At 39.0% G+C, this 27,555-nt stretch overlaps 3 protein-coding genes across 5 annotated transcripts; 2 read left to right on the top strand and 1 right to left on the bottom strand.

Annotated features, from left to right (window-relative positions):
- The first annotated feature begins 313 nt into the window (after window positions 1-313).
- Window positions 314-10,076, top strand: LOC112575278 (probable RNA-binding protein 18). Of its 3 annotated transcripts, none has more exons than XR_003101591.1 (9): window positions 314-575; window positions 4,231-4,341; window positions 4,517-4,643; window positions 4,956-5,045; window positions 5,521-5,588; window positions 6,171-7,193; window positions 8,038-8,179; window positions 8,535-8,698; window positions 9,926-10,076. XR_003101591.1 is itself a non-coding variant. In XM_025257005.1 (6 exons), the coding sequence occupies exons 2-6, from the start codon at window positions 4,244-4,246 to the stop codon at window positions 6,373-6,375; spliced, it is 588 nt and encodes a 195-aa protein (XP_025112790.1). In that variant the 5' UTR covers window positions 314-575; window positions 4,231-4,243; the 3' UTR covers window positions 6,376-7,463. The 3 variants fall into 3 exon arrangements, 1 of the variants encoding a protein (XP_025112790.1); XR_003101590.1 differs by having other exon boundaries at window positions 9,567-10,076; XM_025257005.1 differs by lacking the exons at window positions 8,038-8,179; window positions 8,535-8,698; window positions 9,926-10,076 and having other exon boundaries at window positions 6,171-7,463.
- On the top strand, window positions 582-4,224 carry LOC112575275. The gene has a single exon (XM_025257003.1). The coding sequence runs from the start codon at window positions 1,334-1,336 to the stop codon at window positions 2,339-2,341; it is 1,008 nt and encodes a 335-aa protein (XP_025112788.1). The 5' UTR covers window positions 582-1,333; the 3' UTR covers window positions 2,342-4,224.
- A 1,554-nt stretch (window positions 10,077-11,630) lies between the features above and the next one.
- Window positions 11,631-19,427, bottom strand: LOC112575274. Its single transcript, XM_025257002.1, has 7 exons — window positions 18,718-19,427; window positions 16,453-16,516; window positions 15,246-15,381; window positions 14,663-14,774; window positions 14,232-14,365; window positions 13,809-13,876; window positions 11,631-13,376 (listed from the first exon to the last, which is right to left on the bottom strand). Exons 1-7 carry the CDS (start codon window positions 19,051-19,053, stop codon window positions 13,105-13,107), a joined length of 1,122 nt encoding a protein of 373 aa, XP_025112787.1. The 5' UTR covers window positions 19,054-19,427; the 3' UTR covers window positions 11,631-13,104.
- Between the last annotated feature and the right edge of the window lie 8,128 nt (window positions 19,428-27,555).

Here is a 27,555-nt window from a genome sequence, read left to right as displayed (position 1 = left end):
TGAAGCTAATATATTGGTACGGATGGATGGCATGAGGGAAGGTTTGTAACAATCTTATACACTCCTTTATTTATAACATTTAATGAGTCGTTAGTACTACTTCAACAAATTAATTAAGCTTCCAGAGTTCCAGACATTTTGATTTTGGACAACCATTTGTTAGGAACTACAGTTGAAACAATAGGCATTCATGTAAGAGAGAATTAAGGCCGAGTGTCCGTCCTTTGAGTTAAGGAAGCTCTTATTGGTGAGACAACACAGTTCCTGATGGATATTTTAACTACATTTCACTCCCCTCCTGCAACCGTAGTATTTACCTCCCCTGGACGGCTCTCTGGCGGCGGAAAGCAGGAAACGTGTGACGGTTGAAAACAGCAGAAGAACATCTCAACAAATGTTAAACCTGCCGTGCATTTTGGCGGATCTGAAGAGGAATAGTTACAGTTACGGTTCATATGCTATCTCCAAACCGGCATATAGGTTCAGGTGTTTCTGAGATGCAGTGATTAGCTCTGAAATACTTTGTCATCTACTGTGACTCCATCGCTCACGACACAAACTAAACAAAGCTTCAGGTAAGTATCGAGGACATACCACTTAGAATCTTTGTAAATGTAACTCGAGAAAGTAAAAAAAAAAATTGTCACTTTTATTTTAATGATTTTGGTTAGCAGTTAACTGTAATTTTTTGTACCTTACATAAACCAACGCTTTTCTGTCTCCAGTCACTCACTGGGCATTGACTGAATGTATGGCTGTTTGCGTTCGGTTAAATCTGTGGGGCTGGGAGGCAGGGATTTGAACAGTTGGACTGAGAGAAGAGAGCACTGTGTGGGAGGTGATTCATGCCTGGCCTTGTGACTGCAAAATCATTGGATGGAAATCTTGCTAGGCAAGCTGGCGGCTGGATTAAGAACTTGTTCCATTATGTGAAGACCAGTTTATCAAGTGCTAAACATCAACTTGGTGTGGTCTTCTCACTTTGTTAGCTGCAGAACTTGAAGGTGCTATGTGTGCATCTTTCCAAGCGTTCATTAAATGCCAGCTAGGACTGTGCATTATAAGTATTCAGCCTTCATCTTGAGAGAGATAAAGTTTAGATTAAATTAATTGTTTAGCCACAGAAAGAAAACTGCTAAATTTCAACATTACAGTACCTGATGTAGTTGTCACCTAACCCATTTACCATCTGAAAAATCACAGTGTGGATCAGTGAAAAGGAAGGCAGTGATAGCTTTACTGTAGGTGATATAAACTTGTCAGTTTCATTTATTGGCTGCATCTTCAGAACTTCTGTGGAAAGTTAAAGGGAAGCCTGATTGTGAAAACTACAATGGCTGATGTCAGGTGCAGAAGGAGTATTGTTCATCCTCATTTGTTGTTATCTGAGAACTATCAATGTCTATCTCAGTCAAGGCAGAATATTTCATCTTCATTTGCAAGTCAACAGCTTGGTCATTATAAAAACATGATGCATGTATTTGAGAATGATGCAAGTCCATCACAGACAAGGAGAAATGTTCCATCATCATACACAAGTCAACAGCCTAGATATCATGAACAGATAAAGCGGATATCTCAGAATGGTTTGAGCCCACCTCAGTCAAGGTGGAATATTTCTTCCTCGCAACCTGGTTGTTATGAAAAGTTAATGCATGTATCTGAAAATGGTGTGAGTTTGTTGCTGCCAAGGAAGAATATTCCATCATCATGTGCAAGCTATGCAAATCAGCTGCCTAGTCCACACAAACAAATAATGCATGTACATCATGAGCTGGGTAGAAGCATTGATAAAATGGATGGCTTATTTCAGATTGACCTACCTATCAGAATCTGTCAGCCTCATCATAGCAAACGTAAGGTGACATTTGCATCCTCACAATTAAGTCCTTCATACCAGAAAGCTCTGCCAGTCTCCAATGGAGTTAAATGGCTTAAAAAAGATAGGAATAGGAGTGATAGTCTGTTAGAAGCCAAATCAAATCATCAGCATCTGAGCAATTACTATGTTCAAGATGATATGCCTGAGTCTGGCCATTTGATGGAGAACTATGATAGATACAAGAATTTCTGTCTTGAGTTTGACCTGCATCATTTTAGACCAGAAGAGATCACAGTCCATACCATGGGTCAGAAGTTGTTAGTGGAAGCCCATCATGAGGAGAGGGGAAATGGGTTGAAAATATCGCAAGAATATTTCCGTGAACATATACTTCCTGCTGAGGTGGATCCATACAGTGTGACATCGAGCTTTAATCATTCTGGCATTCTCTGCATTAAAGCACCACTACCTGTCACAGAAAACAAAATAATTCCAGCAAACCTTATTCCTCTTATGTGAAAATTAGTTCTGATGTGTATGATACTGATATTCTGATCTGGAATACTGTTCAGTTACCTTGGAATTTAACTGTCATTTCATTGAAGTGCATATATGGAAACAAAGGATAAGTAGTTTCATGTTTTTATATGCAAATGTCAAATCAATCGATGTTCACAGTGCTGCAACTCATCTGGTGGTTGGTGTCATATGTTGCCTCAAGCACTAATACCAAATATATCTGATAAAGATCTTAATACTCACTTTAGTACCCTCCTGATGGTAAGTAATGATACTGACCTCTACAGAAGACCTTGATCACACTTGTGTTTCAGTGTATGTATGCACGAGTGTATGTGTATAAGTGTGCATGCATGAATGTATGTGTTTGAGTGTGCATTCATGAGTGCATGTGTACAGTATGTGTATACTAGTGTGTGTGAGCTAGTGTACATTGTGTGTGAGCGAGAGAGAGAGTGTATGTGTGAAAATAATTACCTTGACAATAAGGGAGTTTGTTGACAGTACAAAGCAGGAATTCATTACAAGCATGATTACCAGCAAATCCGTGAGTTGTGACAGAAGAAGAATGTTGAAAATTGTTACTTCTGTGCTGTATTTCAGTAGTATTGTCTGTAGTGTGTTCAAGTAGTATTTCATTTTTTAAATATTCAGTTTGATTGTGATTAATATCTGCTTCATAATATTGGAAAGTAGTTGGTATTGTCCACAGCAACAGCTTGCTGGGTCCTGTACTGAAAATACTCAGAGTTTAACTTAGTTTAACCAAACACTTACAATAATATTATGCCATAGACCTGTAAATGTAGTGGTAAAGGGTTCCTATACCTGTATTACACATTTTAAAATAAATATTTTCAAATACTTCAAATATTACACTTAGTAATCATTGTATATTAATCAAATGAAAGTGTTTTTTGACTGTGCATTATCATTGGTCTGCTTGTTTGTTTATTTGTTTAGTTTTGTTTTATATGTTAGAACTGACTTGAAATCATGATCCTTTTAATCCTGTATCAGGTTATCCTCAGTGGATTATATTTAAAGTGCTTAACCTTTTTAGCAAGCATTATCCTTTAGGTTAGAGTAGAAGTCAGTCAACTATTGCACAGTCGATTTCAGGCAAGAAAAATAAAGCTAAAATCATCCAACTTTATATGGAATATTTTCAGCTTACATCACTTTTTAAATTTTCTTTGGGCATACTCGTCTTGTTTACTGGACTCGCAAATGTAAACATGTCACACCACTTCTTCACTCTCTTCATTGGCTACCAGTTGAAGCTACAATAGACTACAAGCTCTCAACTCTATGCTATGGATTCTTTGAAGGCCCCTCTACTTTACTGAAATCTTGTCTGTCCACACTCCTGCCTGAAACCTTGGCTCCTCATGAGACATGCACATTCTACCCTCCCTCCCACAAAGACAGTCACATACGGACAACGGACGTCCTCCCTCTGTGCTGCTAAGCAGTGGAACTCTCTTCCTCATCACATTCGCCACTCGGACTACAAGGCTGCATTCAAACGCTCTGTGAAAACAAATCTGTTCACAAAGTACTATCCCCGAATTCTTAACTCCTTTCAAATATTTCTGTCATGCTAACCATCATGTAACTTCCTTCATTGCTTTACTTTCTACTCTTGTGTTTTATCTTTATGTTGTTCAGTGTGTCTATATGTACATCACTGTCTACTGTTATCTTTCATTTATCATAACTGGTTTATGATCTATCTTGATCGTGATGCTGCGAACTATAAATACCCATTATTCTTAATTAAACAAATTAAGGATTTGTCTAAGTTTTTAGTAGCCTGTTCAAAAACTTATTACTGCTGCTGAGTATCTTGAGATGTTGGTGTATAGATTCTTTAAAATGCTTGGCAGGTCAAGTTTGGCAATGAGTGGTGTTTCAACCACTCAGCTTTCTTCAGATGAATCTGAAGCCACAAATGATCGGCGTCTTTGGATTGGCAATCTGGATCTACGGATATCTGAGTAAGTTTTTAATTGGAGCTTTTATGCCCTGTTTCATTATGTTTTATGGATACAGAGTGAAAATGTAATATGACGTTTCAAAGTTCATCAACAACAAAGAGTACAAAGTTAAAATAGAACTATTAGAAAGTATTGTTATAACATTAAGACATGACCTAAAAGCATATATGTCCAGATTTGTCCTGCTGAAGCTGGTACAAAAATATGGGGAACTGGAGCGGTTTGATTTTGTTTACCACATTCATGGCCCAGACAAAGGCAAGCCGCGCGGCTACTGCTTTGTGACCTATGCAACCAGACAGGTGAGTTGAAGGTGCTTTGATTGAAAGAATTTGATGATTTATTGACAGTGTTGTGGCTTACAAATAATTTTGAAAGATCATTCTATGACAACTACTTGTTTGCTTAAAAGATTTGCCAGTTCAATTCTCATTTTGTGCATGTTAAATTATGTTACATGTGTGCATAGAAAAATCAAACTGAGGTTATGGCATGAGATTGTGTCACGCAGGCACAGTATATGATAGCTGGAATCTTCTTGTGATAGGCTTTAAGATAGTTTTAAACGTAGACATATTATGAATGTATTTTTTGGTCTTTGAAATGAACTGCAGATAGCAGAAAAAGCCATGAAGAGTCTCAATGGGAAACTGGCATTGTCGCGTCGCCTTGCAGTTCATTGGGCTAAAAATGAAGTACCACTGGTATGTAGGTTTAGGTTTTATGCCACAGGGTTACAATGTGCACTGTTATCAGTTATTTTGTTAAATGTTTGTGTTGAAGTCAACTTATCTTTGTGGTACAGCCGCTTAGGTGTAGTTACAGATTATTGATGATTCAATTTTTCAGTTCACTCTTATGTGGTTTCCAAAATATTGTTCTTGTTATTTACCTTTGAAGAGTCTACCCTCAGACTAAAGTTTCACCTGTAAAGTTGAGAAAGAAAAGGAGATCGGATAAGTAAAGCCACTGTCTGGATAATAAAGACAGGATGTTGAGAATGTTTGTATGTCTGGAGGAGAGGAGAATGTCTGTATGTCTAGTTATACAACATCAAGATATTGTGAGCTTGTTGACAGGCATTTATTTATTTACCGTCACCATGCAGCTCATTCCTTCTAAAACTAAGAAAATAACTGACAAAAAGCTGTTAAGAATTCAAACAATTTTTCTCCTCAGGAACCAAAAGCCCCTCTCACGACTCTGTCAGCATTGTCTGAGCCCAGGCCAGAACCCACGCAAGAAAGGTACAGATGATAGCTGTACTCCTGCCACCCAGTAGATCCTTGTAGCTCCTGCCACACAGTAGACTGTTGAACTACTGCCATACTGTTGCACAAGAAAGAATATCAGTTTCAGGATGTGCACATGTAATACTGACCTAAAACAGATGATAAACCCTGCATTAGCTCTGATAAAGCTTGCAGAAGCCACCACACAGAACTATGGAGTTTTGGTAATAAATGAAAAATACAGGGTAGGGCATTTCTAAAACTGACAGTATCACCATACAAGTTACAATATTGCAGCTGGCAAGATTCAAGAAGAGTAAGCCAGGGATTGTTTATTAGTTTCACGTGAATAATTTGTACCTATCATAAATTTTATGTGCCAAAAAAGTTTGTTTTTTTGGCAGCTATTATACAGATGATATAAGTGGTGCACAATGCAGGGACATCTGTGACTGTGAAGGATATTGCTGTCATTTAGAACTATATCCATTATGTGCACTGCAGGAGAAGAGGTTGACTATAAAGTACACATGAATGCACAAATGTTTTATTGTTGGTCTTCATGCTGATACTTGCTCGTGCTTCTTTTTTGCACAGCACTGTCAATACCATCCGAGCAATTGAAGCCAAGCTGAGGGCGATGCAACAGACTCAGAAAGATTTTACACTGAACACAGTGCCTACAGCACCACCTGGCTCCAGTCGCTACAGCAGTGTCAACGCCGTCAAGAAGCCAGTTTCAAGTGGGAGGGGCAGACACCGGCCCTATCAGCCTTCAAATCACCACCCTCGGCGACGGTGATGGAATCAGCAGCAGACTTTGTAGGAAGTTTCCAGAATATTTCTGTGTCAACAAACAGATAAGTCTGAGAACACAGGGAGCTTGCAGAATTTGGAATATTGTTCAGATGGAATATGATAGACTGAAAGTGCAGGTGACTGACAAAGTGCTGAAGGGAAGTGCTCTGATGATGACATATCTGTAGGCAATGCCAGCCAAAATATCTGCAAGTTACTAAACCTAAAATTGTGCAATTTCAAAACATAAGACATTGTTTATGTTACAACAAAGCCATGTTAGTAGACTGACAGGCTTTGAGCTAGATGAAGTCATAAACAGATGAAAACTACCTTTGGAATTGTTGTTTGAGATGCACATACACAATCATGATATTGAAGATTTCCAGCTTTCAGATTTCTTGCCAAAAACTGTGGACAGTCATCCATTGATATTTATATTTCACTCGTGGATACTGATATTTCATTGAACAGCCTTTTTCATGCCTTCATATCTGCTTGTCCTTATTCTTTAGTTCTCCTCTATACACACAGCATATCATTACACATCAGTACACACACTCATTCTTCTTGTTCCTATTCACCCCCAGTGGAGCATAGGGCCACAACACACACTCATAGCGATGATTTTCTCCCCAAAAACTTGCAAGAGCAGCATCATCTCTGCAGGTTTCTGTTCCTAATGAGATCATAAAGCGTATTCAATGTGATTATATGGGCATGCTTACAAAATCAATTACTTTCTTTCATTTACTGCAGTGAAGGCATAGACATGGATCCATGCTTTGTAAAGTTTTAGCTACGCAGCTACAAACCATGCATGTAAGTGATACATTTTGTAAAAATCTGTTAAACAAAATATATTTTCTTTGTCAAAAAGCTTTTTCTGTTACATAAAATAACAACAATATGACTCAATAGTGAAACAGCAGTTAAATCTTGTCCATTCATTCAGTCTGAGGGATTTTGTGAGCTAACAAGTGCTTCAACATTTCCTACCCTTTTTTTCATTCGTTAGTGTTTACATCATGTTTCCAGTTTTCTAAAATGTGTGTTCAGCAACAAAATGTGATAAAGTTTCCTTCAAAAATCGCATTGTTTCATGTTGTTTTCGAAGTATTTCATCCGTATATATCTATAAATATTCATTACTTAGCGATTATTGTCATTAATAATGCGTCATTGTGTGACACTTTCTGGGTATTTTGTGGAATGGTTTGCCTAGGTGAGGTTAGGACTTGAAACATTCTATTTGTGTTCATTTTTGTGTTTATGATTGCATGCAGCCAAAAGACAAAGTTCATAAACATGCAGCCTCACTGATGTCACCCAGGTATCCTAAAACAATGCATACTTTGCAAGTCTGCTCTGTAACCATGCCAACCAAGAGAGTTGCCAACACCTACAAATACTGACTTTCCTTCTAGCACAAAAATCAAATGCAGACCTTTCTGAGGTCATACAAGAGACTTTGAGTGCATTCAACCTAATGCAAAGGGAGATGACATTTTGCATGCACTTTGTGCATTTTGTGTGTGCTGGTGATGTGATATAGACACTCACACCATGAGACGTGTTCAGCCCTTATCCCATGAAAACAGCTCAAGCACTTGAAAGATATTGTAGAAAATGTGAGTGCTAATAACTCGCTTGAAACTGTTTAAAGAGGCACTTGGTGGAGCAGCAAAGTTGTGGGGGAGAGGTACTCCAAGCAAAGCGACCAGCAGAGTGACGGAGGACATGGAGTGGGACTGTTGTATCAGATGGAAACTGCTCAATGAAGTAGCCGGGAGGGAGTTCAGCGTGAGGTCTTGACGCTTTTCTGAACTCCAAAAGATTTTTTTGTTTAACCATTTTGATTTAAGATTTTTTATAGTAATACTCAAAAAGAAATAATGCTGATGACTTTAAGAATAGATGCAGGTTTTTGTAAATTTAGCTAAGTAATGGCAATGAAGGGAACATCTCTCAAACTGACTTAAACTGATAAGTTGGGATATTACGTTGCTAGACCTTGCAGTCAGTAAAATTACTATATCTTACTCTCTTTGATTAGTTCTTTTTATGTTTTCGTTTTTCTATTTCTTTCTATGAACTATGTTGCTATTGTTTTCAACAAACCAGACAGAATGAACAGCTAAAAGTCCAGTCATTCGGTTGTAGATGTCAAACATCTTGGAAGAAGTGCAATTAAGACAAGAGACACAAAGGTTGCTGAGGTCATGTCTACCAATGAGCATCCCGGCCATTGCAACAACGACGACTATAGAACAGCGTCTGGCGATGACGACGACGTCATGTTAGGCAACAACGGCGACGAGAACAGCGTAAGCTACAACGAAGACAACTTTGATTGACACAGTTTTAAAGAGAATTTGTTAAAGTGATGTGATTTGCAAAAAATATTCTGTTTCTTTTCTTGGACTAAATGAAAGATGGTAACTGTGGAGAACGGACAGCTGCTGTCTTCAGATTACATCACTTTAAACATCACTTTGCTGACATATGACGACTGTCAGCCGCGGACCACCTGACTTCTGCCCACGGACCACTAGTGGACCGCGGACCACACTTTTAGAACCACTGATATACAGTTTTATCTTCATTCTAGATGTCAAAAAGTATTTGCTGCTCTAGGTGCTTTGTTTCCGCAGAAAATGGATCCAAATGGCATTTCGGGTGTTAAAGGTTGCCGACCCCTTTTCTAAGGTCATGAGGTGGAAGTTGAACATTTCTATAGACACTTGGGCTTGCGGCTTTCCACAAGGCAGTCTGCGATAAAAACCTCACAAGGAAATATTTGAAACATTGTGGGCATTGTCACACAAGATGTCATCAATCTTTCTGTGATTGATATCCAACTGACACAACAACGGGAACCTGATAGAAATTTTCTCACACTTGCAATGCTGTGTGTGTGCGCGCACTTTTGCTTGTGTGTTTTCTTCTTTCTGTTTTGTTCTGTGATTTTAGTTTTTCGTTTGTTGCTCTGTGTAGTATATATTACTCTTTGTGTTGCTGTGCTGTGTTATACCACGAAATAAAAAAAAATATTATGGACGGAAAATAAGAAAAAAAAAAGAACTTCACTTTTGATTCTTGTCCGCATTACTCATCACAGGCGACCATTTTTACATGCTACAAAAAATATCAAGATACTTGCCACAATGTTCTTCAAACTCTTCTGTCTGACAGATAATCTTTGTTTGCACCATGTTGCCCCAAGCGTACACAACGGACTGAAGGGACGCCGGTCACCAGCTGTTGTCATTTCAAATAAACGCAAAGAACCGCAAATAAACAGCGAGAGAGAGAAGTAGCACTACAAATATTGTACAACCGCTGGTCCACACTCTCATTCTTTCGCAATTTCTACCTGTCATTCTGCTGTCTGCGGAAACAGAATCTTTCTGCGAATTACTTTGTGCAACTTGAGGTCTAGTGTTGTTTGTGGGTACAGTTGATATTGGTGTCAGGTGTCAGGTGTTGTGTGACACCACTCAGACAGTTGCACCTCTGGGTGGTGTTTCTCACCAAACGTTTGTTTGTTGCAGACTCCACTCATTTCTACATAGTGGTGCCCGCTTCGCACTTGACAACAACCTCGACAAAAAAAATACGACCCTGTAAATATAAAATATCTGTTTTTGTTGATACGACCTTGTAATATGAAATACATGTGTTGGTAGTCTGACACAACTCTTACTCCTTCTTTTGTGTGTGTACGAGTATGTTCATACGTATGTATAAAGATGTGCATGCTTGTTTGATGTATGCATGCATACATTCAAGTATTACATGTCTGAATGTGTGTACATCTATCATTCGCTTATAAATCTACCAAGTGTGTTTTCTATCCTGCGTGCTGATAAATGAGTGTTTAGATTTTCAGGTGTTGGCAGTTGCTTTATTTACCTGCCTGCACTACCACCAAATATTCGTCTGCTTGTCTTCAATATCCAAAAGCAAGTATTTTTATGGGGACAGAGCTGCCATCCAAAATGAACAAGCATTTACCCAAACCACACCATGTGCCTTGTGGATGTGGGTCAAGAGGTCGTTCTGGACCAGGCCACCAAGGATGCCCTCCTGCAGCAGCCAGCCGACCCCCCAGCGCCCCTGATTTACCGCGCACCACACAGCGGGTCAGCGGGCTACTAAAGGGTCTCTGCCCATGTAGCGAGACCCAACGTCCTCGCCAGAATCAACGTCTCCTCGAGGTCTGTGCATGCGATTAAGGTCACAGTTCATGGAAGTTTGTACAGCTCATTTTATCATTTATAAAAGAAGCCGAGGTAGACTAAGCGTTCTCTTTGCTGATTGCAAACCTCAAGTGAATTGTTTCAACATTCTCTTCGCAGATCGCAAACAGATGTGAGTCGTGTGCTATCTTCGTTTGAGACCACTGCGCGAGCGGACGTTTGATCGTCTGCTAAGGAATAACTACATTTCAAATCTATATAAAAATAACATAAAGAAACACATACAATTCACGCTTTATTTATATGCTGGTTTTGACAAATAATTCCATGAAAATGTTTGCTTATTTCGCTACACCAGCCCTTCCCCTGAACGGAGATAAACAACTAGCCACACTGACCGCCGGGCACCCTTACCTGCTCTCCATGACCATCATACTTTCATCTCAATAGGAGGTGCAACCTACTCTTTGCAGACGACATAGATCTGTTAGCAGGCACTAACAAAGAACTGCAACACCTCACCAACAGACAGACAGTTCACATGCTAATGGAATGGAGACCAGCACTGAAAAGAGGAAAGTGATGATCAATGGCAAGGGAAAAGCAGAGATCTCTATGAACGGGGTTCAGGCTCCAAGAGGTCAGCAGCTTCACGTACTTGGGAGCCACCCTCTCCAAGGACGGCAGCTCCACCCCATATATCTACATCAGGATCGCAACAGCAACAGCGGCAATGGCTAGACTAGGTGGGATCTGGCATAGCCATAAGATAAGGTTCACTGCCAAGTACAAGCTGTACAAAGCCTGGTAGCGTCCATCCTGCTCTACGGATGTGACACGTGGACTCTGCTCACCGAGACAGAAAGGAGAATCCAGGCATTCGAGAACAAGTGAGGAGGCTGCCTTAGATTTCATACAAAAAACACAGAACCAACAACTTTGGATGAAACAAGATGGCCACACTTGTAGGACACCAGGAACGTCAACAGTCGTGACGTAAGCTGGTCTTTGGTCACGTGACCAGGCATGACACCCTGTGGAAGACACCGTGGAGGGCGGCCGACATCATGGTGCCCAGAGAAAGAACTGACATGAACATCAAAGACTAGACTGGTCGTCCTGTACAGGACCTGCTGACTATCGCTCACAATAGGCAAGAGTGGCAAACCCTGTCCACTGCCACAGCTATCCAATTGCTCCCCCAGTGACACGTGCCAGTTAAGGGATGACTGTGTGAAAGGGGAGTCCAGTTGGAATTTTTTCTGAAGAGAAGAGACACCCTTGTCGCACAGGAGACTGTGCCAGGCAAGCCAGTATGAACATTTTTACTTTTATTTTGTTCAGTTGATGTAAATTGGTTTGTTGAGACACATTTTCCTTTACTAAAAAAAAAAGTAAAATCATACATTAGTAAGTAAATTATTTTATAATACTTCGTACTGTTAGGTACAGTAAGAGTTCGTATCCCCAATCCCACCCACAGGTGGTGATTACTCTGTGTTAAACAACCTCAACCTTTTACTCCTTGAGGTGGTGTCCGATCCTTTGAACTTTTTTGCCCCATTCAAAGGATGTCAATGCTGCAGCAATGACCTAACAGCTTCGTCCCTTGACTGTAGCTACTTTCTGCCCATCCAGAGCAGAGCATGCATTGACACTACAGCACCAGCCTGGAGGCTTCATTGTGTGACTCCACTACCAGTCTTCACAGATGAAGCAAAGCTGCATGTGGGCTCAGTGACAGTGGGCGCTATATGAGTTCACAACCATACACTAGAGCGGTTTACAGCTCAAGCTGTGGAGTTCCTGGCTATAAACCGTATCTATTTACTTTAATACAATTCTTGGCAGAATAGGGTGGGCGGGGTGGGGGAGGTAGATTTTATCATTATAAGTGATTGGCTTGATACAAAGACAAAACAAGATTTATGAAACCATTTGCTGTCAGGGCAGGAGAGGTGCCTGACTCATGATAACAAATCCAACAAATTTTCTTTGTTTGCTCCTCAAATTTAAATATACAATCTCTTCATTATGCATCAGTACTAGTCTTGGTAATACAACACTGTCTTCTCCCCAACTCATTTTTAAACAATTTTTTCGATCTCTGAGGGCAGTATAGTGCTTGGAAAAGTAGCCCTCTAATTGTTTTGTTGTTGGGTAAAGGGTGAGATGCCAGACACCGCACCTTTTTGGAGCTAACTGTTTTACGAGGGAGGTGCCAATCTCTTATCCCTCCTTGTCTTACCCTCCCAACCCCGACAGGAATCTGGGGCACATTCAACAATTAGCTTGAGTGGGGCATTTGCTGCCTTTAGAACTGGACAGTGCTCTAACTACCAGGTTATTCTTAGTGCTTTCACCCTCTGCAACTGCCTACCACTTCACCTAATGGTAGAACTGGCCTTGTAAGCACTTGAGCCAATAATAGAATGTATCGTCAGTTCAATGATCAAATGTTTCATCAGTACAATGCCTGATGCAACGATGCAATGTGACTGCAGGTCTTGTCTCAACTCTAATGTTTCTACTCACAATTGCTTCAACATGATTTCACATGTCTCCTTCTCATTTATCTCAATCTCAGCATCCCCATCATCTTCTACAGACTCTTTTTCTTCTCCACTGTTGCTGACCCAATCCTCAGCACTAGAGGCTGCTGAAACTCGATGGACAGAATCATAGCCTTTTTGTTGACAAAGGGAGAGTGAGGAAAAGTGTCTGTCTCCAGATTTCAACTGCATCATTATCTGCCTTCTACGTTGGAAAGTTCGGCTGGCACTTGGAAAGTAGGACCGAGTTTCTACAACAGATTTAAGTAGTACATTTTACTATGAAAATTCATAAGGAACTGGCTAGCATATGAACAAAAGGAACATGTTTCAAGTATTATTTATTGCTATCAAGTTTATATAAAATGACTGAGCTTATTTAGTTAGGTGACTGACTCTTTCATTAAAAATAACTAGAAATCTCTCTTAGAATAGTCATTTCAACATGACCTTTTACTAAATCACAGAAATATGGAAGTTTTTTTTATACATATTTAAAGATACAAAAAAAAGTTTGACAGCGATTACCTACCAAGGGATATATATAAAAATAAATAACACAATGTATTCCTTACAAAGAATGTTGTCTCTCAGATTTTTATATTTTTGTGACATAGATGTCTTTAGGCTATGCAAGATCTTAGCAAGGAACTTTTTTTTCAACTGAACTGCAGGCATTTTACCTGATAAAATTCCCCTACAATGTTCTATTTTTGGACCTGTTACAACAACAGGATACATCGGCTTCAATCTGAAACAAAATCACAAAAACTGCACTTTTGTGTCAAATGTAGAGTTTCGTCACCTAAACTCAAATTTCTGGCTCCAAAAATTAAATCCTTTTGACACTGACAATATTAAACACATGCTAAAATTTTAATCTGACATCATTGACTTAGTATGTGTTCCTTTTCACAGAAAGTGTTATAAAATCACAATATATCAAACAAACTGTACATTTCAAATTCATTGCACAAAACACACGTTGCAATACACAAAAGTCTTTAAAGCCTACGTAATATACCTTTGCATCTTATAACAAAATCGTTGTAAGCACAATAAACACATTTCAAGATGATATCCCTGTACACATTTAGGACACATACCTTCCTTTCAGCAGATGTCCAGTTGGCTGTACAGGTTCATTCCCAGAGTATGCAGCTAAAATGCGGCTGACATGGTATGTGGCTGCTGCTGTCAGCTCCTTCAAGTTTTGTGAGGGTGACTTCAGTTTGGTCTTCTTTTAACAGAAAACATAGCAAACAGTCAGAAAAAATATATAAATAAAGAGAGGGTTAGTTGTGTTTTACTATATATAAAGAGAGAACGCTATAGACTACAAATATATAGATATGCAACCATAAAACAGATAAATTCTGTCATCAACAACAACACAATTTCACACTGAAGTACATCAAAATATAAAAAAATGTATTGATCTTTTGAGTTTGTAAGAGATGCAAACCTTTATATCTCTAGGTTTGTGGATGTTGTGTTTAGATCGCCTTTTAACATGAATGTAAATAAAGATACAAACCTCTGCATCTCGAGGCTTGTGAATGTTGTGTTTAAATGGCGTTTTAACATGAATGTTTGGGTTTAGAAAGACATACATGTTTGATGGTGACCTTTGATCTCTGCTTCTACTCCTGGCAAACAGAAAATAATATTCACAAAAACACAACTTTACAGATTATTTCAAAGTTTAAAACTCAATTTTATTCTCCAATATAGAAATCTTAGTTCAGTTCTGTCCCTTGACCTGTACTAGTATATGTGTGCAACAGATGATTTGTCAGTGTCTTGTGTTCTGTGGTGTCCCTTGTCACGGTGTCTTGTGTTATGCAATGTCCCTTGATCAGGATTTGTTCAGAGGCCTTACAGAGGTTTTGGGGGTCGGGGGAGGAGGGGTTAAAAAAAAAAAAATGCAGGTTGCCAACTATCTACTTTTAGCCTAATAAATCTGTTGTACTCTTATTTCTTGACCATATTACAATCTATTTCACAAAACTAGCCCCTTCATTTTTCTATCCAACTGAAAAACAGTTCAAAATAAGATCCTTTAATAATATTTTAAATTAAACTCATATTTTAAAAAATAACAAAAATGGTATATTTACCCCAAAGATGGAGTAGGTGAACTGTAGGGTCTGCAGAATGCTGAAGCATGAGACTCACAATATGCTGGTGTCTGTCTTGCCTCCAAGCCTGCTCTTACACACCACCTCCGCTGCTTTTCTTTATTGTTTGGTGCATCTGAAAATATTGTGTATGGTCAAAACTGTCAACATTTTAACCATGTCATTAACTTTCTATTTCTATATAGGAAGAAATCTAAATGTGGGCAAAATTTAAAATAATTAAATCCTGCCAAAGAAATCAGATACATGGTCATACAAATGGACAAATTCATGTTCTTGAAAGTTATAAATTATCATTTTTATATTTATTAACTCTGTCACACACACACAAACACACATGGACAAATCCATGTTCTTGAAAGTTCTAAATTATCATTGTCATACTAACTCTCTCTGTCTCTTTCACACACACACAGACACGAGGGCAATACTTCTCAAAGGGTTACAGAAAAAGTACAATAAAATAAACCCAAGATTACATCTTTTGTTTATTATTTCTTGGTGTTAAGATTTTGTGGGTTTCATTTTTTTTCAAACTGTGCCTAAACAAGTCTTAAAAAGGTTGCATAAGGTTGGATTCCAGAAGGTAAGAATCATTGCTAGAAAGACACACATGTAGCATTAAGCATACCATCCTATGTGATACTAAAACCATTGTACATGGTGCTGAGACTGTTTTACATGATGCTGGCACTATTCTACATGATGCTGACAACATTCTATGTGATGTTGACACCACTGTCATAGGGATTTGGAAAACAAAATTCTGTATGATGATGTTCTATCCTTTATATCCCACTTCTGTCATTGATATGGTGGCTGTCTTTCACCAATGATCAAGCTGTTTAGTTTTGGGGAGGTTGAATCTTCTGGAGTCTGATGCAATTTGTTATCAGAGCTAAAACCTTATGCGTCCTTTGGGTACATGAACACATAGGTATGGGGGGTAGGTGGAAACTCTGGACATCATCAATCAAAAGCAAAGTGGAAACATCTATTCCCATAAAGGGTGCTTTCAAAAACAGATCAATACAAAATGCTAACCTTTTACTATAAAGTCCATGTTTCTGGTTTCCGCATATTTTTCAAATGTTTAATTGACTGAAGTTTCATTTAACACTCAAATTTAATGAATTGGGAAAGCAACTAAATGCCCACAAAGAGCAAGCCTTCAGAATATACTCACCATCATGTTGCAAACTTATTTTCTTTCCATGAGCAGTTGCATCCACTCGCAAGAAAGATTCAGCCTGATAATACACCATCAAAAGGCCACCGTCACAAATTGATCATAAATGATGTTTATCTTATTTCCAGCTGAATACTAAATTAATTATAAATGGTGTTTGACATGTTTCCAGCTGGATACTTAATTAAATGCAAAAAGTTTAGTTAGTTTAGTCCTTGTTACTCCTCGAGGAGCATAGGGCCGCAACAACACCTCTCCAGCAGATCCGGTTTTGGGCAGCCCCCCTTCAGTTGGGCCCATGTGGTTCCGACATCCTTTGCCTCGCTCTCTACTGTTCTTTTCCAAGTCTGCTCTGGTCTCCCAACTCTCCTCTTCCCTCAGGATTCTAGTCAAGTGCCTGTTTGGCAATGGTGTCAGCTGATTTGCGCAGGGTGTGTCCTATCCAGCCCATGTTTTGGCTAGTGGCATTCTGGTTGGTTCTTTTCAACAGGCTGCTGTTGACCTTTTCAGGCCATCTTATTCCCAGAATATGTCATAGGCATCAGTTGGTAAAGGTCTGGAGCTTGTTGTTGACAGTGTTTGTCACTCTCCAGGTTTCAGAACCATACAGTAAGACTGCCCTCACTAAATCAGTTAAATTTAAGTTTATACTTAGAGAACATGGGTAAGGGTTAAAGAAAAGTTTAGATACAAGTAGGCAGCTTAGTCTATCTATCTATCTAGTACTCTTCATCCATCAGTTGCACATAAGGCCTCAACCAGAGTCTGCCACCGATGTCGATTGGCTGAAACCAGCTCTAGGTGACCCCATGTCCATCGCTTTCCTTTCATCTCCCTTTCCACTGTTCTTCTCCAAGTTTCCTTTGGGCGGCCTCGTTTTCTTTGGCCGTCTGGAGTCCATCGTAGGGCGACTCTGGAGAGGTCTGCTGTCAGCTGGCGGAGCACATGTCCAATCCATTGCCAACGCCTTTGTTGAACCTGCGTGTTGATGGACTCAGTTTCAGTTCTTCGGTGGAGTTCTTCGCCAGTCGGGCTCGAATCTCCACCTCTGCATTTGACATTTGTTTGACATTTTGGACCCAAGATAGGCGAAACTGTCAACTTCCTCAATCTCTTCTCCATTTAGTTTGATGCTGTCTTGGACTCTGGCGTTCACTCTCATACTGTTAGCTTTTTTCGTGCTGACCTTCAAGCCAAGGTTTCCAGCTGTTTCTGAGAAGGCATTTGTTTTTCATCAGCAAAGTCCAAGTCTTCCAGCGTTGTTGTTGCTGTCATAGTCATGGTCCATCTGATCCCTCTCCTCTCACTGTCGGTAGAAGACGGTGGAAGTCTTCATGATCCAAGTTTAGGCTATAGATGCTTAATATTTCAAAGATAAGTAAAAGATTCATTTATCAATCTCTTCCTTAGCAGAGCATTTTTCTAGGTAATTATTCACTAGTTCCTCAAGCTAGCCAGCTATAATATTTTCAGGATAAGCTGCACAAATGGAGATGGACAGGTCGAGTTGCAACGAAAAACATGTTTACCATTTTGTACAGAATGGATTTAAAGGACTGAAGCTAAAGATGCCGGTTTTGATGATCACAATATCTTAAAAAGTGACCAATGGCTTAATACTCAGTACTGCATGTTTGTTGTTTGTTTTATGGTATTTATATAATTTGCCTTCCTTTCATGTGCTAACATACATCTTAACGCTGCACCTTGCAGCGAACTTGTTCTACTTTAATTTTTAACTTTACTGCAACTAGAACACCTTCCCATGTCTAAATTGTCCACTAGGACAAATAAAGTTGATCAGTGTCAATTTAAATGATAGTTCTTAATTTGTTAACTCCAACTGAATGTTCAGCTATGAGAGACTGCAATGCAAGCTCAGATGATAGATAACACAAACAACTTTGAATATAGAGGGAAAAAAGGCCCAGTCACTGAGAGAAGTACTTTTGTTATGAGCTCACCTCAAAAAAGATAGTCAACCTAGTGGACAGTTTCATTGATTTCACCAACAATTAAATTAATGAGCTAATAAATGAATAATAAACTGGCAAGTGGTTAATTAGGAAACTTTACTCACTTAATTGCACATTGCCTCATGCTGGAAAAAAATTGTCCTTTTCATACTGGTGATCGTTAAACCAGTCATCCCCTTTTTCATTTTAATTAATTGAATTAAAACACGTTTACCTAATTATTTGATTCTGTTTTGTTATTTTGAAATAACTTAACATTCTTATGATTAGATAAAAACAAACGTACCTCATATGATTTCACTGGTCTGCTACGTCTTTGATTTTCTGGCTGTGTCTTAAACTCACTTGAAGTAAGCGAAGCCTGCAATAATACTTCTTTTCTTCTCAATCTGCCGGGGCTAACACTACCGCAGTCGTCAGCTATACTGCTGGCAGTAGACAAATCATGACTGCTTACTGCCGTTAGCAGCTCTAGTTCAGTTACACTTAAGTTCGGTTCAGCATCCTTTCTCCCAAGCACACGAATATCCTTTAAGTGTTGTGGCTTCTCTACACACGAGGTCACGGAGGGAGTTTGAGACTTGACTGGCGACTTGGTATCAGCATGCTGGTTCTGATACATTTTATACTTCACTGTTCATCAACCTCTTATTTTGCATTGACTTACACGCAAAAGTTAAGGAAAATCACAGAAATTGAAGTTTGAAAGAATATTTTTGATAATGATTAATCATGAATTGTGAGAAAAGCACGTCGGAGGGAGAATGCCAAGCCAGGAAACTTTCCTTCATACGCAAGAGACGAAGTGAAACCAAGGACGGCCATATTGTTTTACCTGACTACACAGACCAAACTTTCGAATATTTATTATTACAAAGCACAGCACCAGAATAATTTTACTAGATTATACAGATTCATCGTTCCGATAAAAAAAAAAGGTATTAAAGTGACTGTCAAACATTCCAGCGAACGGTCTAACAGCCGAAGGGAGGTCACTCCATCGTAGTTATGTTCCCTGGGTTTATCCGTCCACTGGTGTACCCAGGGTCAGTGTCAACTGTCCACTATATAGTGTACCCAGGGTTAGTGTCAACTGTCCACTGGTGTACCCAGGGTTAGTGTCAACTGTCCACTATATAGTGTACCCAGGGTTAGTGTCAACTGTCCACTATATAGTGTACCCAGGGTTAGTGTCAACTGTCCACTATATAGTGTAGCCAGGGTTAGTGTCAACTGTCCACTATATAGTGTACCCAGGGTTAGTGTCAACTGTCCACTATATAGTGTACCCAGGGTTAGTGTCAACTGTACTGTCTGTCCACTGGTGTACCCAGGGTTAGTGTCAACTGTCCACTATATAGTGTACCCAGGGTTAGTGTCAACTGTCCACTATATAGTGTACCCAGGGTTAGTGTCAACTGTCCACTATATAGTGTACCCAGGGTTAGTGTCAACTGTACTGTCTGTCCACTATATAGTATACCCAGGGTTAGTGCCAACTTGTGTGTGTATATATATAAATATTTTTAAGATTGTCGAACTTTTGACCTGCATCCCTATTTGTGAGTTCTTTGTCCTATACAGTTAAGTCTTTCAGTTGATTTTACTTCAAGACAACAAAACCTATATTTGTGAAAATTTACACCAAGTAAATGTATTTGAAATGATCTTTAAAACGGAGTATCACAGATAGTTGTTTTTATTGTAGGATATTAAATATAATGTTTTAAAAATACCGGTCGAAATTTCATTCGCTGCTGCGCTGGCCGAGAGTGAAAGGGCTACCTTTATTTAGTAAACTTTATTTTCTAGGTTATTACCTTGAAGTGTAAGGCAGAAGAACCAACTGAACATATATGTGGAGAAATTTTTTTGAGCAGATAATTATGTATATGTGTATATGTACTTGTAAATTAAAAGCAAAACAAAGATAAATATTTCCCTAAAAGTTTATCATGACCCTGGCCCTAATTTGATTAAGTGTTTTTATACCCTGTTGCATTAAAAATCCAGTGACATATATGACAACCTATTTGTTTACATATCCAGTGACATGACCTTACTTGTTAAATCCAATGACAGATGTGACTCCTGACTCCATAGAGGGCTGGGAAAGGTATGGCAGCTTTAGGGAGAGATGGACACCGCTCTCACCTAAAGCTTGCCTCGAGAAAAGTGAGGTCTCTCAGCCCCCAATGACCTGATAAGGTTAGGGGATGATCTTTACCTTTTTATATGACTTAACTCAAAAGGTACGCATGATGAAAAAATCAAAATAAGTCAGAGAATAAGGTGTGAATGTATTGGTACGCATTACTCAGTGGATATGTGTGCGCACATGCAAATACAAATATAAAAGGTATATGTGTGTATATTCAACTTCATACAACTTTGGATGTGTGTACTGACGTTATAAACTTGATGCTGTAAAGTGGGTGTCATGATAACTGACATTCAAACATCTTAACATCCTTATGAGAGTGAAAGATTAAATTATTTTGCATCTTATATCAAAGGCTTTAGATCAGCGGTTCTCAACCTGTGGGGCGCGACCCCCTGGGGGGTCGCGACGTTCCTACAAGGGGGTCGCGAAGGTGGTCATTTTTAAAAAAAGTTTCTTATACTGGTATTAGTGAAATTAGTTTACATTGTGTAACCGAGTGGTGCGGGGGCTCAAACTCCAAATCTCTTCTCCCTATTCAAGTACACTGTCTCGGCAATGCAGTGACTTCTCACTTCCAAAACTCAAAACACAATCCCCCTCTCAACAATTAAGCCTCCAATCACCCTCCTCTCGCCTTTTTCCCTCTCTCTCCCCCAATCTCTCATCGCTGACTCCCCTCTCCCTCTCCAGTCACACCTCTCTTTTTTTTTTTTAAACATCTAAAAGGCAGGCATTCAGGAAACGTCCATCATTCACACCCTTTCATTCGCACGTGCTCAGTCCTAGTACTCTATAGGTCCCTGACAGAAGGCCATGACCAGACAAGGGAAGGACACCACCATATTACAAACAACTGACAAGATGAATGCTTTCGTCCGAAAAATTTCGTTGTGGACGCAAAAGATACGCCAAGAAAATATTTTTGATGTTTCCGTGCTTGTGTAAGTGCAAGGCTGACGTTAACTTGAATCTTGATCAGGTGAAGAATGTAATTATTGCCCATCTAAACGGACTGCAAGAAAGGTTTCAGCACTACTTCGCTGAAATTGATATGACTAAATACGATTGGATTCGTAATCCATTTCTGGCTTAACCTAGCAAAAGCGGGTTGTCCACGGAAGAAGAAGAGCAGCTCATCGACCTTTCGAGTGACCAATCCCTGAAAATGGTCTTCCAAACAACACCAGTGCCAACATTCTGGATTAGCATCAACGGTGAATATCCTCTCCTTTCTGAGAAAGCAATGAAAGTTCTGTCGCCATTTTCAACTTCGTATATGTGTGAGCAAGGATTTTCAGCATTGGCAGCACTGAAGTCTCAATACAGAAATCGTGTGGACGCAGAGGCTGAGCTGCGAATAGCAGTGGGTACGAACATCGCACACAGGTTCGCTTCTCTATGCAACAGCAAGCAGCTCAACCTTCTCATTAATCATAGTGAGTGTCCAATAAAATAATATTTATTAGCACCGCAGAATTTGCTTTAGTAAAATTTCATTAACAGTTATACTTCTTGCAGATACGAACTTTGTTCTTCCGTTGTTGAATTGCATTGATTTCCTCGACGCGGCGTTCGACGTTAGCTAAGGCTCCCTCCCCCCCCCCCCCCGCTCTTCCACCGACCTAGCTGGCTAAGGGGGGTCGCGGACGTACCGGTGTTCGTCAGGGGGGTCGTCACATGTAAAAGGTTGAGAACCGCTGCTTTAGATGATAATGATCCATGAGCTTTAGATGAGTGACATGAGCTATGACTAGCATGAGCTTTAGATGTGACACGAGCCTCAATTTAATACAAGGATGACTTGAGATATTTCACAATACAGAGGGGTGGAAGCAGTTGCCATAACTGTGACAGCAAATTTATGTAAAAAGTATAGACATGGCCACTGACTTCCACACAGTGTTCTCTGCTCTGCTAATTGCATCTTCCACATAAGTATAGACCTATCTTAACCTTTCCATACAAAGTTGTTTTTCTTGTGCTTCTGTACATACTGTAAACTACAAATCAATCAAAAAGATGAAATGGAGATTTTATTCACAAATACTGTCGAAGGAAAAATAAATTTTCTTACAAATCAGCATCAAGAAACAATTAGTAATTTGTTCCATAAAATATATAGTTTGCAAATGGGCAAATTTTTTTGTGTTTTTGTTTGCAGTAAGATTTTGTTAAAGAAAACTGAGACTGTAACAAGAAGCTTGAAAACTTTCCAATCAAATTTATTAAACAATTAAACCAGGTACCTTACATTAACATGATGGTTAGCCTGCATACAGCACTTCAGACACACTAATACTTGTATTATCGTCAACATTCGTGACATGCAAATGCTTTTAGTAACAGAAAAAAACCCTGTAGAACAATCATGTCACTGTAAGCTTAGGCTGGCTGATGATAAACATTAAGGTTAGACACCGGTCGAAAAAAAATTTTTTTTGTTTCACGGGATAGCGCGGATTTTTTTGTATCAGCTATTTAGCCCTTGAATGGAGTTTCAAAAAATGGTTTTACTGCACTCGTCGCGCTATCGGTTGCCATGGAAACAATCCAAAATGGCGCCAAAACAAACAATTTTAAAAGCTAACTCCTTCTTCAATTTTGTGAGTAGACTCAAAATTCTTTTTGAAATAGTTACCTAAAAGACAGATCTACATTTCTATGATAAATAATTTGCGAATTCCTCTTAGTTTTTTTTTTATAATTTTTTTTGTAAAAAAGTGTGTTAAATTTTAAGAAATTTTGATGGAAAACGGTATAACTACCAAACTACTAAGTAATTTTTAAAAATCTATCATAGAAATGTTTTTATATGTATAAAGAAAAGCTCAACCAAATTGCAGATCTATATCTCTTGTCAAAAAGAAGGAGTTAGCTTTTGAAGTAAACAGTCTCTAACCAAAACAAGAAGCTGAGAAAATGAGGAAAGAAAAACTGAAAGTTTAGTAACTACTAAACTACTCAATATTTTTTTAAAAGCTCTCATAGAAATGTTTAAATATGAATAAAGAAAACTTCAACCCAATTTTAGGCCTGTATCACATGCCAATATAAAGTTATAAGCTTTTGAACTAAACAAGCTTACTAAAACAAGAAACTGAAAAGGCGAAGGAAAACAAAGTGAAAGCTTAGTAACTACTAAACCACTAAATATTTTTTAAAAAGCTCTCACTGAAATGTTTACATATGTATGAAGAAAACTTCATTCAAATTTTAGGCCTGTATCACATGTCAATATAAAGTTATAGGGATTTTAAGTAAACAAACTGTAACAAAAACAATGAACGGAAAAAGCGCGAGCAGAAATATCAAGCTTAGTAACTTTGTTTTATCTAAGCCTTTCATGTAATTTACCTGCTGAATGAAAAATATAACCATCTTTCAATGTGTTACTACATATAACTTTAACATTACTAAAAAAATTAATTATTTTATTCACTTTTAGAAAAGTCAACATGGTTGTGTTGTGTACCCAAGTGCTGACCAGGCTTCAGAGAAGTACACAGTAATAAAAACAATGGTGTTTGCAAACATTGAGCAACACAGTTATAGGTTTAGTTAGTTATATAGAAGTTCAGTGTCCACTAGCTTCATGGTTTTTGCCATCTTTGGTCTTTTGCTATCTAACATTTAGTGATGCTGTCGCATATTGCTTCCAATTTTTGCGAGCATCTATTGAAGTAGCAGCATTAGTAGGAAACACTCTCATCTTTCTTAGCCTTCAGTTGCAGGGTGATGGGATGAACATCAATTAAAGAAATTATTTCAAAAGCTTTTAGGGGAGTATAACCAATTCTTGCAGCCCTATGCTCCACTGGGGGCAAATAGGAATAAGAATAACCTATTCATGAAATCTAGAGATACATCACTGAGTGCACCAGAATTTAAGCAGCTGCTCATGTTCTGTTCCTCTGTATGCTAGGATTATTTTATGAATTACCTCTGTAGTCACATGGATTAAAGATGGTTGATTTTTTGTGGCTAGGGGGTATCTTATTTTCTGTCAAAGATTTCTGGGAAAAGCACTATAGCTGTCTGGCCTTTTAGGGGGCTGACAATGATGTGCTCTCTAGACACTGAATGGCTACAAACTTGACTAGATAGCAGTTTTCATTGTTTGTTAGGAATGCTATACATAATTGTCTTCACATTCTGTTTGTTACATTTGGTTGGAGTAAGACCATCCAACCCCCACCCAACCTTTGTTTTCTGTGCAAATGATGTAAGCTCTGTTTCCCTACATTCCTGACAAAGTACATAAATAACTAGCATTCAAGTTGACTCAAATGTGTAAATGTTCACATCTAGTCCTGATTACTACCGAGATTTGCAGCAGAAATGAAAACTTCGCTTTATTTTCAGCTCGCTTACCACATGACTGATGGTGTTTTCGACAGCCGAATTCGGTTCACTAAGTTACTTTTTTTAGCTGCTACGACGGTCTAAGAATGTCCACGTGGTTTTTATTTTTTTGCACGTGGTATTGTGAGAAGAAATGAGCGTCTGACAGTCACAATAAACATTTAATATCAACGTTAATGTCTTAGAAAAGAAAATATCCCAGAACTAGCTTTGACTTGCTGTCGCCATTGTTTATACATCCGGAGGCCATGACAGTTGCCTTGTGGGATACCCGAGCACAGCCGAAGCGTGTTCGTGTGCCCTATGACCCCGTCTAGGTCGGCATTAGTGAATTCTGATTGGCTATATGCAAAGTATGTTACGCATGCATCCATATAAGGAAGTTTCCGACCCTTTGTGTCGTCTAGAAAAGAGCTTGTATCATAGCTTGGGGCCTTCTAAGGGTTTTGACTCAGCCTTTGTTTGAAAATTCATGTCATGACCTTTCGACCGATATATGATGTGACACAGTTGCCCACGTGGCGAGGTGTGTTGCTATGTCTCAAACATTCTCTATTCTCGCTAATTCTGCGCTCGGGAAAAGTAAATAGGATAGAAGTAGATGTTTTCATTGACAAAATAGACATATTTCTAGATTATTCTATGAAAAACCACTTGGTGAGTGAATAGAACAAAATATGAACTTTGACAGTATGAAGTAATCTGAAAATGGCCAAAATGAAAAATTTTTGACAATTTTTCGACCGGTGTCTGGCCTTAAAGCACGTAATGCTCATCTTCAAGGTTATAACCAATCACAAGAAGAACAGGGAAAAAATCAAATGTCAACTCCAGCAACAACAACAGAAACAGAAAGCTAGCTGTACACTATCCGATGCTACTGACAGGTAAACACGTGGACATACATGACCCGGTCTTCTGCCAGCAAACAATGTGCATGAAATTCTGCTGCTCTGCACTGCATAGCCTTCCCCACTGTCCACAGGCTATATCTCTGTCACACTTAACTGCTTCCACTGTGTCTGCACCTTTATTTGAATCATACATTTTGACAAGTAGGTTTGGGCTATACAATGCAGTCATAAAGAACCATCAAAGAAAAAAATTAAATCTTTGAGAAATAAGCTGGTTTGTTCAGAATACTCAATACTGTCTGTACAACACAGGAAATAAAGTATGAACACGTCTTTGTGTATGTGTGCATGCATTCATTATTTATGTTATTCATATCACAGATCTGTTTTGCCGTACGGTAGTAGTAGTCCATCACACTACTATATTTTTATATCTGTGCATCACATGACTTCCAAACCTTTACTGTGTAGGACAAAGTAGGTTTAAGATATTACAAAACATGTTATTTACTGGAAGCTGCCATCTTGCCATAGATGTCATATTACCACCTGACAGCTAGTACTGCATGACAAGACTGTCAATTGCATGCCACGCTTGCTATCATGCTATCGTGCCGTCACAAGCCGTCTCCAGTCACATTCTCCTACTCCTTACTATCAAATGTCAGAAGAATTTCTATTATTTATTTATAACTTTTTGTTCTCTGTTTACTGACCTATGCTTCCAACTCCCTACATTAGTCGCCTGGTCATCACACTTGAATTATACAACTGTTCATTATCTGTGCTTTGCTCAAGCTGCTTCTCATTTCCAGATTTGTACTCCAGGCTTTCATAAGCCTGATGATCCTGTTCACAGGCCTAATGATCCTGTTTATGAGCCTGATGATTTTGTTCACAAGTCTCTTCTCTCTCATCTTTTGCTAACAGCTATTAATGCTTCACCTGCTCTACAATATTTTATCTTCAGGAATTCGCTAGCCTGGACGGATGTTCCAGGGAGAGTCAGTTTCAACATGTCTCCTTCATACACATTCATAAACAAGCATATTTATATGCAGGAACATGTTAATACATGTACACATACCTAAAAGTGCACTGGTCTGCATCTGTGCCCACCCTGAATAACACTTTGAAGTACAAAAGCACTTAAAACATAAAAACAGCAGAGCTCAAAAAACCGTGTTAAAAGTACAATAAATTAATGAGGGGAGAGTAATTACAATAGTAACGGTTTTTAAGGTCTGAACTCCTCTGATTATTCTTTTTCATCATATACATGAAAATTAAACCATATTTAACCATCTGGAGATCACAACAGTAAACATGTCTTATCCTTTCTAGCTATGCCAGGAGGCATTTCAGCACTCAAAGCAAACCCATTTTCACCCTATCTATTCCTCTTCATGCATCAGGTTGCACACAAGGCCTCAACCAGAGTCCGCCACCGATGTCGATCGGCTGAAACCCGCTCTAGGTGACCCCATGTCCATCCCCTTCCATTCATCTCCCTTTCCGCTGTTCTTCTCCAAGTTTCCTTTGGGCGGCCTCGTTTTCTTCCACCGTCTGGAGTCCATCGTAGGGCGACTCTGGAGAGGTCTGCTGTCTGCTGGCGGAGCACATGTCCAATCCATCGCCAACGCCTTGGTTAAACCTGCGTGGTGATGGACTCGGTTTCAATTCTTCGGTGGAGTTCTTCATTGGTGATGGTATTTGGCCAAAAGATGTTAAGTATACGCCTGAG

This window comes from Pomacea canaliculata, linkage group LG11, assembly GCF_003073045.1.
Source record: "Pomacea canaliculata isolate SZHN2017 linkage group LG11, ASM307304v1, whole genome shotgun sequence".
In the NCBI taxonomy this organism is placed as follows: domain Eukaryota; kingdom Metazoa; phylum Mollusca; class Gastropoda; order Architaenioglossa; family Ampullariidae; genus Pomacea; species Pomacea canaliculata.
Note: the sequence above shows the minus strand (reverse complement) of the source record. Positions and strands in the feature narration are given on the sequence as shown.